Source organism: Aulostomus chinensis, chromosome 15, assembly GCF_037954235.1.
Source record: "Aulostomus chinensis isolate RoL2024-O1b breed Wild chromosome 15, RoL_Achi_v1.0, whole genome shotgun sequence".
Classification (NCBI taxonomy): Eukaryota; Metazoa; Chordata; class Actinopteri; order Syngnathiformes; family Aulostomidae; genus Aulostomus; species Aulostomus chinensis.
The window spans coordinates 8,911,493-8,928,660 of record NC_141334.1 but is presented as its reverse complement, the minus strand read 5'-3'; the positions used below and the strand labels follow the sequence as shown (position 1 = coordinate 8,928,660).

The window sequence follows — 17,168 nt, the reverse complement described above, 5'->3', positions numbered from 1 at the left end:
CATAGAGACAGACAACCATTCACACTCACAGTCACACCTACGGTCAATTTAGAGCATCAATCAGCCTCGTCCCCTCTTGATGTCTTTGGACTGTGGGAGGAAGCTGGAGTACCAGAGAGAACCCACACAGGAACAGGGAGAACATGGAGACTCCACACAGAAAGATCCCGTGCCTGAGCTGGGACTGGAACCTGGGGCCTTCTTGCTGTGAAGAGACAGTGCTAACAACTGCACCGCTAAACTGCCACTGCTGACACTCAAAACACTGAAAATGGTGGTTTCAGCAGCATCAGGCTTACAGCTCATTCCAATAAAATGTCTCAAGGTTTTCTGCATAAAAAAAAAGAAATTATGCTTTCAGAGCCAGAGGCATAAATCATTTTATTTAAAAAAAAAACATGAAAATACAGTTTGTTTTATACATGACAGCCATATGTACAGTTTAAAAAACAAAGACAAAAACAGATCATTGTTGTTCAGCATTGAGGGATAATGATAGTATTGATTTTTAGAAAGGCACAAGGGCTGGCTTTGACGAGGAGTCAGACAAGTTTTGATAAACGAGGTCCTCCACGAAACCATCGCTCACAGGGAGGCGACATGAGGTGAGGACCAACCTCTGATCCATGACTTAGAGAGTTTGAAATTTGTAGAGCCAGATTTCTTTGTTCCACCAGCCCTGGTGCTTTCTCAGGCATTCAGATGGTTCTTTAGGCACCAGTTTATAGATTGACATCATCTACAAACACCAGCCGAATCCAAATGTTCCCCAACCCTTCCCCATTTCCACAACCGTTTGGGAGACACGTCAAATTCTAACACACGTGAAAGAGAAGCACTTTTACGCAAGAACAAGGATGTTATTGGACATCAAACATCTGAGGAAATGATTGCATTATGGACCCACCAGGATCATTTGAGGAGATTTGGAATTCAGCAGCTTCAAGTGTCAAATCAAATGCCCTCAAACGTAGTTTACAAAGACTATCTCCCATCAAATTATACTTAAGGTCATATTTTAAAGAAAGCACATTTGTATAATTTACAGCATTATACAATTTTACACACTTACTGTACAATATACAGTAAAGCACTTTACTAGAACAACAAAAATAAGTTATGACTCCAGGGGGATTGTTGTAAAAGTATTGTTATAGACGATTTAGAGACCAACTTTCAGCGGTCATTCTTTGTTTCAGAAAGTTACCGAGAACATTTCATTTGGTCAGGAAAGACAACAACAAATGAAAAAACAAATACAAAACAAGACCGATGCTAAAGACTTGCAACCCAGAAAAAAAGAAAAGAGACAGAGACAAAGTTAGACCGAAACTAAAAACTGTACATGCAACAATTTAAAATACATTAACATCTAAAAAGCATATTAATTTGATTGAGATTGATATGAAGTGGCAAAAAAAGAAAGAAAGCTATCCCAAACAGTACTATACACATTTAAATATTAACAAGTCTATTAGAAAGAGTAAATAAAGTTGTACAAATAAAACAGAAGTGATGGGCGCTTAACAGACAAAGCTGCCAAGTTTCAAATGAAACTAAACAAGAACTTTTGTGGGGAAAAAGGTTGTTTTTGTTCCCACAAGGAAGTTAAAAAAAGGGTGAAGATATTAACGGTGGTTACAGACAGACCCTTGTTCACAAACAGAGCCCCAGATATCGAGGTGGATCTGACGGAGGGGAATAAACATCAGTTAGAAATGATTTGTTCCTTCTTCCAGCCCCAAATGGAGGCTGAATATTCAACTCGAACCCAAGAGTCATGAGCTTTCTAAGTGCCAGTTTCTACCACCTTCCTCAGATCGACGAGAATATCTGCACAGCCGAGCCGAGAGGCAAAACATTTAAATGAGCCAGAACATAACTGACAGATTTAGTTCTTTCTTGCAAGGGTATGCAATGCATATTTGCAAGTAGCACTACAGTAAATAAGCGAACAGAAAAGCAGAGATGAAAACTCTTGCTATTCTGACTTCTTCTTATTTTGTAACATGAAGTTAGTTAACCCCTTTTGGCTTGTAACACCGTTTTGGTGACCTTGTTTTTCGGTTCATTGGAGCTAACAGTTTTCTATGCCTCAAAACAACAGTGCTGCAGTGAACCAGTTATGTGACTCATGGTTAAAAACAGATCAAAAAAGCACTTGGAAATACTGTCTTAACATGGCAGACGCAAAGATGGTGTCAGAGTCCGTGTGAGCGCGTTCTGCATGGCTGTTCTCTGGGAGCAGGAGACACAAGGGGGTAATGTAGTCTATGTAAAATAAAGCGTGTAACTCAGCCTCAGACAGAAGCACAGTGTATGCCAACTGATCCGCTCTTAGAACGCTTCCATTTCTTCATTTTATTTTCTGATACTTAAGTGGGTCAAGTTAAGTAGATGGGATTAAATCGTTACTGCTGGGGGGGGGGTTAAAAAAAAAGGCCAATTTGCATCTTTTTATCCGTGGTGATTTAAGTAAATAAAACCAATAAAGTTCCATTCTGTTTGTAGTAAAGCAGTGTTGGAATACACCCTGTTGCAAAATATTTCTCAGCAGGAAGTCATAAATTACATTACAATGACATCATCATGGTGGAAAGAAAAAAAAGCCTTCAACAAAGAAAGTGTAGGTCTGTCTTCTGTGAAACCACAAAGAAAGCCCAGGTGTCAGTTTTCTAATGGAAATTGGAGGAATCAACGTCATCAGGTATCAGTTTCAACGCTGCACGTTTGAACTGAAGCACGTTGATAATGTCGCTTGATTTGAATCGAGGCTTGTCTGGACCAAGACGATACATATTTAACTGGAATTTCCGGTAAAAATGAAAAATTGGAGCATTGTAATGCTTCTGATCTGATCGGCGGCGTAGATGACATCAACAACATCGATCATGTGCTATTGACCTAACTGCACTGAGGCCCTGTAAACCACACAGTGCTACCCTGTTTACACACAAACAGCAGACAGAAACCAACAAGCTGGTGCGACAAACAAGAGCTGAAAAACTAGACATGTTCACTCTACTCAATCTATTCAGACCGGGCAACTGATCCTCTTCAGCTCCGTAACTTTGTAGCTGACGTGACTATAAAAACTTCAAGTCTACCTCACTGATCCAAGTGTCTTGACGATCGTAAACTCACCAGGTCAAGTCATAATTTTAGTTAAGTACATAGTAGTTCATAATCACCACTAGCGACCAGGCAGCTCCAGCCACCAATAATGGAGAGGAAGCAAAGAAGAGAACTACTAAAGTGTACATTCTTCAAGTTAACAGCTTCAGATAAGTGAAGTGAATAACCCACGTTTTGTGTTAGTTAGGTCCACTCAAAGCATGTTTTATAGGCAAGTAGATATCTCCAGAGGGCTAAGGCTAAATACAGATTAAAACAGACACATGGCCAGAAAGTGGCTCTGTCACAGTGTCTAACCATCAAGTTAATCAGCCTCCGAGTCAGAGGTAAGATGTGTGTGGCGTTTTCTTGCCTCTCCTCACTGTGTTCCAGTCCGCCTACACTGCAGTGTTTGGCTGCCAGTTCAACCAGACCGCCAAAATGAGTGTAGCTTCTGTGCAACACAGCCGAGGTCTACGTCAGTCTGTATCAGGGGCTGGTGCCCGCCTCCGCATCACTGTCGTCAGGAGCGCCTTTGTAAATCGGGCTCTTAGTCTGCAGTGCTGGCTCATACTTGCGTGGGGATGACCTATTAGTAGCTTCACTGCTGTTCTTAATACCATAGAAGAAGTAGATAGCGAAACCTGGGGAGGTTAAGACAGATGGGCAACAGGAAGTTACAAAACAGCACAGTGCCAGAAAATAAAAGAGAAAGAATGAACTGTGTTCAAACATACCGATAACCATCCAGACGGTGAAGCACAACCATGTACCCAGGTCCAGCTGCATCATGAGGTAGATGTTGACAAAAACACTGAAGAGGGGCAGCCAAGGAAGCAGAGGGACCTTCAAAAAGTACAGATGTGGAGAAGATGAGAAATGGCAAAATCTATTTCAAAGTTGACGTAGCACAGCACACGGAGCTCAAAAGTCTCTGATTTTCTGTACACTCATTCCTGAACACAACTGTATTCTGAGGGTTTGATAACTACCTTGAAGGTGAGAGCTTCTTTGCTCTCAGGCTGCCTCCAGATGATGGTGACACAGACGCCACAGAGCAGAGTCAAGATGACACAGGATGCCACCACGCCAGGATGTCCAGCCAGCAGCGCCGACAGACAGTTAGCCAGTATAACGCACAGAATGGTGATAAGAACCGCTGCAGAGAGAGAGGAGGAGGGGAGGACGTGAGATAAGCCAGTGGCAGCAAGATGCGACAACACATTTGCTGCTCCATCTTTAAAAACATTGATTTTACAATTTTCTCAGATATACTTACAAATTATAGCAGTGGTAGCGTAGACAATGGTCCCAGAGGTCTGTGTGGGGATCTTTCCACTTGGGATGAAGAGCAGCTTGGCACTGAAGGCCTCTCTGAGTGGCCTCTCCTCCGTCTCCTCGCCATATTCATCACCGCTGTCCCCCCCACTTACAGCCACCTTCTCCCCTTCCACAAGCTCCACCAGTTTCTCGGTCTGGCTGGACGAATTTAGGGAGCCTGGCTGGTACCTGTGAAAGGACAGGAGCATTAAGAGTTTGCAGAGTTTGTCCAAAATATTTTCCAAAAAAGTGTTAACAAAGGTTTAAGTAATCAGCTTTTGGGACATTTGTACAGCAGCTGCCACAGAGGACATAACACACAAGTGGAACTTGAAAAGACTGAGAAAAAGGTGTTTACCTGAGGATGAGAACACAGATGGCCACTAGTGAGTACGCCAACAGAGTCCCAATGGACATGAGGTCAACCAGGGCTGCCAGGTCAAACAGGAAGGCCATAAAAGCTGGAGGGAGAAACCAGATCTCTTAGAAAATCTGAACGAGGGAATGCTGTCATGACCATAACAGCTCCTAATGTCTGCATGACCACAAAACCAACAGACTGCTAGACAGAGTTGAGTCTAGAGACTCCTGTGACCCTGGCTAACAATACACAACTGTTAACAGATCTGACAGTGTGGCACAGACACAGCAAAGATGGTGTGGCGGGATGAAGATACAGAGAATATGCAGATATAGACAGTGACAAATAACAGAAGAGTATCCCTGAGCAGTTTTAGGAGTATGAAAACCACATGGCTTTCAGACACAAGGGGCCTCGTATGCAACGGCAACAGAGAAGAGCATCAGCATCATTACTCATCAGCGGTTCGAGTTAGGTACAAGCTAAGCTCTTCAAATACAGAACCAGCACTTTGCAACGAGCCCCTGATTGTCTGTGTGGGTCATTTACTTTCATCAATAAACAAATGCGTATCGGGAATGACTTGGTTCAGTCTCGTATTTTCCGATACACTGCTGCGTTCCACTTACAAAAGTACCAAATGCTGGAAGTACTGTTTACTGATATATTTGAGGGGGGTGCCCTGGATTGTGTATCTGCAGTTTTCCAGATTTCCGCATATGCGAATCTTAGTAAACAAGAATCAAGATCCAGATTACCAATTCATCACCTATGGGAGATTTTGACAGGGCTTTCCTCCATCATAATTAAAAGCACCAAATGATGGATTATCTTTCAGAAGAATGCTGTTCATTCCTCCAGTAGCATTCGAGAGAATTGTAAAATGTATGCCACGATGCATCGGGGCACCTCGCAGAAGCCCAACACCTTCCTAGAAGACTGAATATTTCTTTAAATATGTCGCTCCTCTGTAGATGAACGCAAAAAGACAGATAGCCAACTTACCTGCAACAATGCCAGAAGCAATGGTGGCCAGCAAAGGCGTCTTGGTACGAGAGTTCATCCTGGACAGAGAACGGAACAGCAGCCCGTCCTCTGCCATGGCATAAATAACACGGGGCATTGGAAACATTGAGCCCAGCAGGCTGAGAAAAGAAGCAGAATTATCATAGTGGTGTACTTAAGAGAAACAGCGTTATATAAAGAAACATGGGAAATGTCTCTCTTCTTACCTGGTGGACAGAGCGCAGAGAGAGCCCACCGCCACGATGTACCTGGCAGGATCCCAGCCCACATAACTGAAGGCCTTGGGTAGAGGGCTCTGTGTGTTCAGCTGGTAGTACGGCATCATCAGGGTCAGAGCAGCAGACACGCCAAAGTAGGCGAAAAAACAGATCAGCAGTGAGGCCACAATGCCAACAGGTATGGAACGCATGGGGTTCTTGGCCTCTTCGCCTGAGAACATGACAGAAAAGGAAAGACAAAGGAGGTTTGGTTAATCATCGAGAGCCAACATAAGGCCAGACATGTTGCGGAATGTTTTCTGTATTGCTAATGAGATTGAAGGCATACGTGTTTATTGAAGCTCACTGATCTTTCCAAACCTTAAGTACTTCACGGTATTTGCTTTGACTTGGGATCTTTAAGAGCTTGAAAATGTCAGTAAATGACCTAAAATACCTCTGTAGCACCTGAATAGAGTAGGTGAACACAGTTTGTGGGACCAGTCCCATGTCACACAAAGTTCCATAATGGTTAAGTAAAGTAAAATCGAGCACCAGGTGCAGCATCAGCTCCACATGGTTAACAGACACGCAGATGTTTCTGGTTGCTACTGCGCATCGCTTACGTAATCCTGAATGAAACCCCATTATCAAGTGTTTCCAATGGTGTGTCCCTTCCAAAGGTTTGTCCACGAGCCCAAATTCCCTCTGGCAGGGAGAACTGCATGAAGTAAGGAGGGACACGTCATAAGACCCAGTCACAGTGAATGAGGGACATTTAAGACCCTGACCCAAAGAACAGGATTACAGCCAGAGAACACCATGGACCAATTCCATATATTCTCTATTCTTATATTCTTCTCTAAAATACAAAATCAAAAAAATATTTTTTTTCTACCTGTTTCTACACTTCAATGAGATTTTAAGAGCAATACAAACCATGTGATTATGCTAATTTTAGAAAACTCTGTACAAAGGAAATGGGAATTGGGTGCATTTCTATCGAGTGGCTTGGAGTAAATAAACAAGGACCACAATGCATCGGAAAATTTCAGTACGGACAACGTGATGTACAAAACAGGAGAAGAAGAATGGAGAGTGGGGTTGAGGAATTACTTTCAGTTAGACACACTGTAATTCATTATTGGTGCCAGCTGGTATTGCTCATGCTGCCCTGAGACGAAGAAAAAGTCTGTGAATATCCAAGAAGACGCTGGAAGTGGAAACAGCTTCTCTGCAGGATTGTCAGACCAACACTACTCACTTGTCGTGGCGATGCAGTCAAAGCCCACAAAGGCGTAGAAGCAGGTAGCAGCACCAGACAGGACTCCAGCGAGGCCAAATGGAGCAAAACCGCCAACACCAAATTCCTCCTCAACTCTGGGTGACATGTGAGTGAGAGAGAGAGAGAGAGAGAGGGAGAGAGAGAGAGATGATTAACAGTGGAGAAGAAAATCAAACACAGATGAGGTGGAATTATCCAAATACTGACTTGTAAGGCCTGCTGCTGTTAGTGTGGTTTATGAAACTGATGTAGTTGTCCTCTGTGAGGTTCCAGTTTGCTGTATCCCCCTTAACGAAGCCAGAGATGATAACGAAGCCCAGGACAACCAAGTTAATGCCTGTGAAGATCTTATTTACCAGCGCTGACTCACTCACACCAAAGGCCAGAAGTCCTGCAGGCAGGAAGTACAGGAAGAGAGAGAAGAGAGAATTCATATTTCAGCTCCAATAACAGCATGTCCTGGTATGTGGGTGGATGTGTTCGTACTTCATCACTTCCAACATGCCATCAGTCAGTGACACCCATCATTAGTTCTCTCTCACACTGCTACTGCTGGGCCATCCCACACTAGGTGCAATATTGGTGTGACAACTGTTCTGGCTGTTATGAAATGTGCTTAACGTGAGCAATATTTGCATGCAAGAATGTGACTAATTTTCAGAGAGCATTTAACTTCTTCAATCATGATATGCACAATCCACTCCTTTCAGACAGTTATTTATGATTTGCATGAGGATGAGAGAGACTTAACTCACCAGTGAGCAATAGGACTAGAATCAGGGCGAACAGGTCTGGATACTCTGCCAGCACTTGCCCTGGCACTTTCATGGCCATGGAGGCTTTAAAGAAGCCAGAGATCTTTTTTTCTACCAGGCTGTCAAAAGTTGAGCTCCATGCCCGGGCAACACTTGCTGTACCTAAAAGAGAAGAACGGGGGGAAAAAAAGAAAAAAAAAGAGTTAAGTCAAAAGCTACAGAGAACCTGTCCTTTGTAGATGTAGAAAACTGATATTAGCCAATATGTTAGAAAAATGCGAAAACTTTAAAGCTCACCTATCACGTAGGACAGGATGAGGTTCCACCCTGTGATGAAGGCCCAAATCTCTCCGACTGTCACGTAGCTGTAAAGGTACGCAGAGCCCGTCTTTGGGACACGGGCACCAAATTCAGCGTAGCATAGGCCAGCCAACATGGAGGACAGTGCAGCGATAAGGAAGCAGAGAACAATAGCTGGTCCCGCCTTCTCTCGTGCGACCTCACCAGCGAGTACATAGACACCGGCGCCAAGTGTTGAGCCCACTCCCAAGGCGATGAGGTCCAGGGTGGACAGGCACCGAGCAAACCGTGTTTCTTCACTGGAGAAGTCTATTGCCCGGCGACGCAGCAGGGATTTGCCAAACTTGGACAGCTTGCTGGCCATATTTGCTGTGACTGTGTGTGTGGGTGCTGAACCCGGTTGTGTGTGTTAAATCCCTCTAGTGTGGGTGTGATTGACACTGCTTAAATAGAACCGTGTCACTGGACAGCAGAAAAACTTAGTTGGTCCAGGTAAACAGAGCACTTGCTTAATATTAGTCCTTTAGTGATGGTGCAGTCACTTACGCAACAGCTACTAAAGCAGACAGAGCAGGAAATGGCAGGTCTATGGTCACAGTATATTGCAGCAACAGATTAGGACCTGTGAAGAAACACAACAAGAAAACAAGAGCTCAAAACAGTGCCCTATTCAGGAATTTGCCAAAGCTTACATTTGTGTTTGGCACTGTGCAGTAGGATTATGGCTTTCCAACAGTGCATATTTTCCAGGAGAGGTGTTCCTGCAGTTACCCAGGCTTCCTGCAGCTATTTAAGAGGAAAAAAAAAAGCAGAACATGCACATAGTCGAGAACACCAAAATGTTGTTCCCAAACTGAACTACATTAGGCAATGAAGATAACGTTGCCCAATTTGTCAGTTGTTGGGTGGGTTCTTATTGTTGCTGTCATTGATATCACAAAATACTTCAGCAGTTTACATATAAGTCAGGTCAGCACAGGTTACACCTTCCATACAATTCTGCTTCTCTAAAGAAACAAGTCAGTCTGCAGGTTTGGGACACACACACACACACGAGTACATATTTCACAACTCAAGAACCAGTATGATTACCAGTTACGCAACTTCCAGGAATTCATACCTCCACCTCTATTAGCCCAGTACATCATATGACGCAGTAGGGCAGAGACCTCACGAAGGCAAAGAAAACCTAACAAGAAACTGATTTAATATGAATTTGCTTCAACAAATAAACCTGGCATAGTAACACCCAAAGACAAAAAAAACCCCACAAAAAACACCTTGTCCAAATCCTCACCACTCCCCTCAGTGAGGAAACGCACTCTACTAGTGGCGTTTTGTTTTTTCAGTAGATTGAAACCGACAGGGAGAAGCCTGGGAACACCACAGACTGTGAGGGGATGATACTGTTGAAACTTGCAAGCTCATATCAACAAGGGAGACAGAGTCAGTGGGAACCAGCAGCTTGATAAAGTGAACCAGTTGTACTGAAAGCAGGTAGGAGGTTGAAATTTAGATAAAATCACTGAATGCGTATATGAAAGGATAAGATGGATTAATATTTCTTATTTACCTTAGTCAGGTTTTACTGTCGCCCCAGTGTAAACTACACCAAACTCTTTGGCTTGTCTTAAACTTTTTTTCTCCAACCCATGACAATGTTGAATTCTGTGTTGCACAGATGTGGCCAATCACCTTTATGGCATGCAAGGAAATATTTAGTCAGAACCCCTGAGAGTAGCATCCTGAAAAAAAGTGTTCCAGGTGTGAGATGCTGCTGGCAGAAATTATTCTGGTGGACTGATTTGGGAAAGAGACAGAGCAAGCAAGCAAGCTTGTTTGTTGGGTTTTTGCAATGATTACTTGTACTTAACATGGCAGCTCATAACAGGCCAAGGACAAAAGACAACACATGGGGCCAGGACAGATACAGTGTCTTTCTGTTTGTCTTTGGAGGCCATCAGATGTCCAGATGGACATGACGTAAAACTCACAAATAGAGGGGCGGTGACGAGAGTTTATGTCTCAAAAACATTATTGCAATCTGATGGGCAAAGGGCCTCCGGTTAATGACCTTAAGGTATGTTCTGGACTGGAAAAATACAAGTTAGCATAACACAAAGGGCACAAAAAAAAAGTGCCCATTTCCAGCTAAACAATAATAATTTGATTCATTAGGCTCTATGATATTCAAAGAGTCGCCATCCAGTCTTAGAGGTAAATTCAGTTTTAAGGGGTAAAAGTGTCACTCAATCCAATCGTCACTGAAGAGCCTTGGTAAAACACCAAGAGCAAAGCCTTGGACATCATCTTGTGTGTATGAATGAGCGGCTGTGAAAGAGCGCCAAGTGTAGCCAGTGTCTTGAACTGTTGCATGAGATGCTGTTACCTTCAGCAGTGTGACCCTTGCTCTGAGCGTAAACCTAGCAGCAAGAAAGGAAATGCTTCTAATGTTTAACGAGAGTGAAGACAATCTTACCTGTGAATACTACACTTTTATGACGACTACTACTGCTACTGCTACTGCTTGAAATACCTTTCAACAACATAGTAAAATTTTGTAATTTGTACAATGAAAACCTCAAGGTGGCTTCTTTTTTCAGTGTGTATGTGTGTGTGTGTGAATGGGCGGAGGTCAACGTCAACGTCCCACAGTATCTTAAGTCATTTATGCAATGACACCTGATTCCTTGGTGTGACTCGCTGCTGAGGAGGCAGGCAGACATCTCAGGCAGTAAGGTGAAACACGAGACAGCAACACACACCCGTGTGGTACCAAAGTTACCTGTTCAAATTGTCTTTGTTTGCCGTCATAAATGATGGAATGAATGGTAAAAGATTTGCTATTTTTATCTTTCAGAGTCTGGCCCCATCAAAAAAACCTGACTTTTTTCTGATTCTGACGAACCGGCTTGTATTAAGTTTCCCTTTTCGTTAAAGTAAAAAAGGACCACAGACCAAAGGCTGTCTGTCTACCCTTTTCAGTTGCTGGGAAGTTTCAGGTCACAGAGTATGTGACCTATGTTATCATTCAACTGTACATTATGTATAGTCTAATTTTGTCAGTTCTTTTTCATAGTACACAGGATACAAACCCCCACAATGTTGCAGTACAATGACAATATTCTATTAATACCATTAAAACAATATACCCTATTAATCAAAGCGCTTCTAGTTTCTCTATTTCAAAGGAGAATATCCTGCCTAGTGCAACTGAGTGTTGAGAGAAAAAAAGACAAACACTGTCAAACAATGAAATAAAAGCGACCACAATAACAAACATTCAGCCTTCTGAAGACCTATGGGAAACTGGTACATGGTGGATAAGCACCCGCTCCCCACTTGGTGCGACATTCCAGAAGCGTTTTCCACTTGCACACCGGGAACTAAGATCTGAGGGTGTCAATGTTGCATCAATAAACATTTATTACCACGCTACTGTGCCCAGCTGGCTATGATCTCCTCAGGGGTTCGCCTGTGCACAACTCACAACTGAACACAAAAGCACTTCATTTTGAAACTAGAAAAATTGGAGCAATTTCATTCTGAACTGGAAATTGTACGATCTTTATTGTTAAAGCAAGCATGTCCTGTCCTGACTGTATTACAGACTAAACTGAAACGGTTCCCACCCTCCCTTTACCTTATTGCTGTATGACCTCACTAGAGGGTGGTCTCATTACGGTGATGCTTGAGCACCTTAACCTCCTCTAACTGATGCCTTGGTCATGTCAGTTCGCTGCTAATCTTTTCCTTGTGCTTTCCACGAGGCTGCCCGTTTGTGTAAGTGGGGCAGGTTGCACAGAGGTGTGGCTAGAAGCTCCACGACACAACGGCTTACATGAAAAGACAAGCAAGCTACCTGCAGCCATTTTTTCTTCCTGTTCTCACACTGACTGAAGGTCTGAGGTGGGTTTATTCTCCTCATCAACCCGACGAGATTCTGTTAAATTTCTCAGAGGTCTGTGACCATGAAAACCTGGGCCAATGGTGATCCGGTCACAACAGGTTTCAGGATAACGGTCCTATTACTTGAAATAATGTGTTTCAACTGCTGCCACGGACTCTAAGAGGATTATCGGGAGAAGTAACAAACATGCTAACCTCATTATAGCTTATTGCCACGATTGTCAACAATAACAACTCTCCCCTTACATGACCAGGCCAAAAACATTAATTCAGCACTCAACTGCAAAAAGTAAATTCAAGTGTAAAGTAAAGAAGGTCAAACACAATCATGACTATGAATAATTCCAACATTCTAAGGTTAGTGACAAAGGATTATATTTATTCATCTATTTAGTATTGTTGTAATGAGGTTAAGTTAAACTAATATTAAAGCTTTTTTTTTTTTACCTCCCTCGGCTCTGTGGTAAAACTTAATTTTGACTTGTTCTTGTTACTTGGGTAATCTGAATGATTTGTGTGTCTTTTTTTTGTTGTCTTTTTTCTGAGTTAAGATGATGTGTTAGGGGTAAGATTTTTTTTTCTTTTTCTAATCGGGTACCCTTCCATCTCAGTGAAAACACAAGTGATCACTGATTTGTGTAGGCCGTGGCTGAACAAAGGGAACAACGTGTTCAGCACCCCACAAGGCTAAACATCCAATGAAAAGAGTACATGTGACCTTGCATAACCTCAGAGGGTACATTGTATCATAACTGGCTGCGCAGATGCGGAGAACCGCTCTTCAGGCAGCAAACGCACACACACTGTTGCTCCAGGTGTTTGACATTACGAAAGAGTTTTCTTTTGAGCCAGGAATATATGCTTGCATGTGGCTACGTTGCAGTGCTGTGTACACGCACGCATGTGTGTGTGTGTGTAAAGACCGACCACTGAGGCTGAACTGAACAACCCGATAAGTAACCTGGCTGGACATCGACACTCCTGCCAAAAACTGCCCTCGCTGTGAAATGGAATGTGACAAATTAAGAATCTGCTCACTCTCCCACGACCACTGCCAACAGTAACTGCTACAAGAAAAGAACAAAAACATACACATTTACAACACGTGATGCTTAGTAAGCCAACACAGGTGTGGACAGAGACTCGACTGCAGCCTTTCATCTTAGTTTTACTTCCAACTGTTTACTTCTGTTTAATTCACCAGCAAAGATTGCACTTTCTCCAAAACGCCAACAGGAGTGCAGGGAATTTTTTTTATCACAATACAAGGGCACTTAATAAAATCGCGGATGTTGTCTGAAAAAGTAAAAGTCTACTTTATGGATGCTGATACCAAAACGTATCAAAAGCAAGATAGATATAGAAAGCTATGGGACAGACCCTCCTGTTATACCTGCTATAACGCCATTTCATGATAAGTCAACACAAATACCAATCATAAGCGGAAGAGGTGGGACAGGTGGAGAGCAAATAGCAAAGACAGCACAGCAAACCCTCTTCAGCTCCGCAAGCAATGTGTGGACAAGTCCAAACGTCCCCACAAATAATTCAGCACAGAGCAAAGACTGTAAAGTTAATATATTATATTCTTATAATGGAACCTGCACAAAATATGCCTTGACCTTTTTTCTTTAGAAAGATTAAAATGTGTTAACAACTGCACTAATGCTGGTTTGTAACACAGAAACGATCAGGGTTTTACACTCAAGATGTATGTGTACAATATCTCTTTTTTATTAGGGCCTGAGCCTGAAGTACCTTCAGGTACCCTATTATGTTTGCTCGTTATTATTTTTATTATTATTCATTTTTTAATTAAAAATATTCTTGTGTAGGGTGCTGCACGCACAAAATCTAAATACCATGACGTCCTGAGGCAGTAATTATTCCTTGTCAGAACAATCAAATAAAATCGAACTTCTTCATTTTTGCAGCGTGTACAGACTTTTATTTTTTGGATTGTATTCTACATGGCTGTAAATGTAAATGAGCCAAGTATAATACCAAACCCTGATTTAGGGACGTAATGTCCCTGCCTACTTTCGTACTCCAAAAATCACAACACCAACCCGTCAAACCACATGACAGCTGCTTAGCAGGTTCTAACATAATCCTTCTTTGACACACTCTAATCTTGCTGCCCCGACAAAATACTAATAGTACATATTCGGTTTTGGACTGTCTAACCAACATGCCGGCTGATGCAACATGGAGAAGCATGGCAACACACCCGAAGCGCTCGTTAAGATAGTAAAGATTAACCGAAAGGACAACTCATTTTTAATGGACTAAAAAGGCTATTGTAAAATTAAAGTATTTGAAACTTAAAATAGCGCAACTTACAAGAAATGCAGAGACCATACAGGGCGATGCTCAACTGTGTATGTGGCTGACAAGCCATCTGTCAGGCAGAGACACTAGTTAGCTACGTGGCTTAGCTGGCTCTCGCGTGTGCTAATGTTACCTTCACAAAATGTCGTAATTATCATACACAAGTACAGACATCACGCTGGAAAACTCTTCAAATTGATTAGACGACTGTATTTTTTCTGGTTTATTATACATTCGATCGTAAAGATCGGGATGAAAGTATTGGTAAATGACTCTTTAAATAATGAGGTAATGTTATGTTGACATAAAATATTTGGAAGATGTATCACTGACTTGGATTCTCATTTATACATTCACGTACCATCGGATTTTCACAACGTACAAAGCGGTGATGGCTGGTGAGTCACTCCGCTAAATTCATACGCTCAAAACAAAGCACGGGTTCATGAATCATCATTGTTAATCAAAGAACTTCGGCGCTGTTGGTGGTCAGTGAAAGCAGCATTCCAATGTTTCCACGCCTTTAGCACTCCCTACTAGCTAAACATGCTACACTCTGCTTGGACCAAAACATTGAATGAAATCCCGGAGCTAAAACCGCGGAGAAGTGTGGGGACACGGGTGAAAACACCTGAGGATCATTCTCTTGTTGATTTTTTTTGTTTTATTCAAAACCTGGTTTACAAGTTACATCAGCCAGTTCCCCGCTCAAATGTCAAATCAAGCCCCCACAAGGCACGACATTCGTGTAACAAGTTAGGGAAAAAAGCCACTTGATTGGAAACGTCGGTATATTATCCTAATATGTAATTTACCAAACGATTTCAAATAACGTTATATTCATTAAAGAAATAGTGCGCCAATTCAACTGAAACTGCACGAGGAAGGATTGCATCAGTCAGCGGCGAGGTCGTCGCTTCAAGCGGAGGAGTTTTCAAAATGCCGCTAAACCGTTTTATAGAACCAGTAGTGAAATTGAGGGTGTCAACTTACCTTTTGATTGGAAAGCGAAAGGACGCGGACAAAGAAGTACAGTTACAGTGGCTGCTGATGAAATATCCCGCTCGGCCGTGCGCGTGTTAGGTTTTATTAAGGGGCGGGGTGTGTATATACACCACTGACGCAAACCCGAAGGCGGAGTTTTCCATTCATTAATGAAAGTAAGGTTCCTTACGCCCAGTGATAAGATTGAAAGACAATAAACAAAACATAGCAGAGCTCAAACACTAAAGGAAAAAAAGGAAGAAAGTTTTTTTTTTCTTTTTTTTTTTAAAGGGACAGAACCAAGGAAGGTTGGTTGACCAGGCTGTACGGAATGGCTTGGTTTGTTTATGTAGTGCGCGTAGTAGGAATGCCCATATATGGAAACTACGTCCTCCTGTTAAAGCTATCAGTAAGCGTAGCTCAACCTCTGTGCGCTGTATATGCTTCTGCTTATTCCCAAAATATTTTAAGAAAAGAGGGAAATAAAGATTTCTTTCATGTGTATATTCATTCAGTAAATACTGGGAGGTCAGTGGTGTCAAAAGGTTGTTTTTTTTCCCCCCCTTTCTGTAGGTCACTATGATGTTTGGATTCTCTTGTTACTTGACTCCCTCCCTGAAAAATCCCATCCAAAATTTGGCCTGTGGAAATTCTGCAGGCTTTATCAGTGTAAATAAAGGGACGTCAATGAGTTAAAAGAAGAAGATTTTTTTAAACTTTTTTTTTTTTTACATGCACATCTTGATTGTTTAATAGAAGTTAAGTTGAGTGTAGTGTTCAGTTGCGTTTGGTAGGTTTAGTTGTCAGGGACCATGCACAACATGTATCAATACACCAGAGTTGGATGTTTTGTATCTGGGATGCCTGGGCAGGAGAACTTACATAAAGAATACAAGTACGAGTTAGCAACATCACATTATGGATGATACATTCATCCATCCATCCATCCATTTTCTACTGCTGCTTTCCTGTTCAGGGTCGCGGGTGGGGGTGGGGCTAAAGCCTATCCCAGCTGCCTTCGGACGAGAGGAGAGGTTCACCCTGGACAGGTGGCAAGTCCATTGCAGGGCCAACACATATAGACAGACAACCGTTCACACTCACAGTCACACCACCTAGTATCTGATTAGCCTGGTCCCCTCTTGCATGTCTTTGGACTGTGGGAGGAAGCTGGAGTACCCAGAGGGAACCCACGCAGGAACAGGGAGAACATGCAGACGCCACACAGAAAGATCCCGTGATTGAGCCGGGGCTCGAATCCGGAACCGTCTTGCTGTGAGGCAACAGTGCTAACTGTGCTGCCCTATTGTTTCAAACTGAAACTGAACAGTTTCATTTTCTGTATATTTTAAGAGTTTTCTTACCCATGTTGTCCTGTGATTAAATGGTAAATCTCGATTTTGAGTAGCAGGTGACTGCTGTTTAGTGAATTATGACAAAGAACTTACTGTTTTGTCAATGACAGCTTCTACAGTTATACTCTATTTTGTCACATATAATCTAATGTTTTAATTCTTGACTTTGGAGTGATATATTGTTCCAACATGGAATAACCTGATAATTTACCATTAATTACAATACCCCGC

The 17,168-nt window shown here is 42.4% G+C and overlaps 1 protein-coding gene across 2 annotated transcripts; it reads right to left on the bottom strand.

Moving 5' to 3' along the window:
* Positions 1–363: 363 nt before the first annotated feature.
* On the bottom strand, positions 364–15,740 carry slc7a3a (solute carrier family 7 member 3a). 2 transcript variants are annotated; one of them, XM_086225924.1, is made up of 12 exons: positions 15,592–15,740; positions 8,356–8,980; positions 8,059–8,220; positions 7,511–7,694; positions 7,283–7,398; positions 6,028–6,250; positions 5,801–5,940; positions 4,793–4,895; positions 4,394–4,623; positions 4,107–4,273; positions 3,852–3,960; positions 364–3,758 (listed from the first exon to the last, which is right to left on the bottom strand). In XM_086225924.1, the coding sequence occupies exons 2-12, from the start codon at positions 8,720–8,722 to the stop codon at positions 3,604–3,606; spliced, it is 1,956 nt and encodes a 651-aa protein (XP_086082050.1). In that variant the 5' UTR covers positions 8,723–8,980; positions 15,592–15,740; the 3' UTR covers positions 364–3,603. The 2 variants fall into 2 exon arrangements, with proteins under 2 accessions (XP_086082050.1, XP_086082051.1); XM_086225925.1 differs by lacking the exon at positions 15,592–15,740 and adding an exon at positions 14,611–15,447.
* Between the last annotated feature and the right edge of the window lie 1,428 nt (positions 15,741–17,168).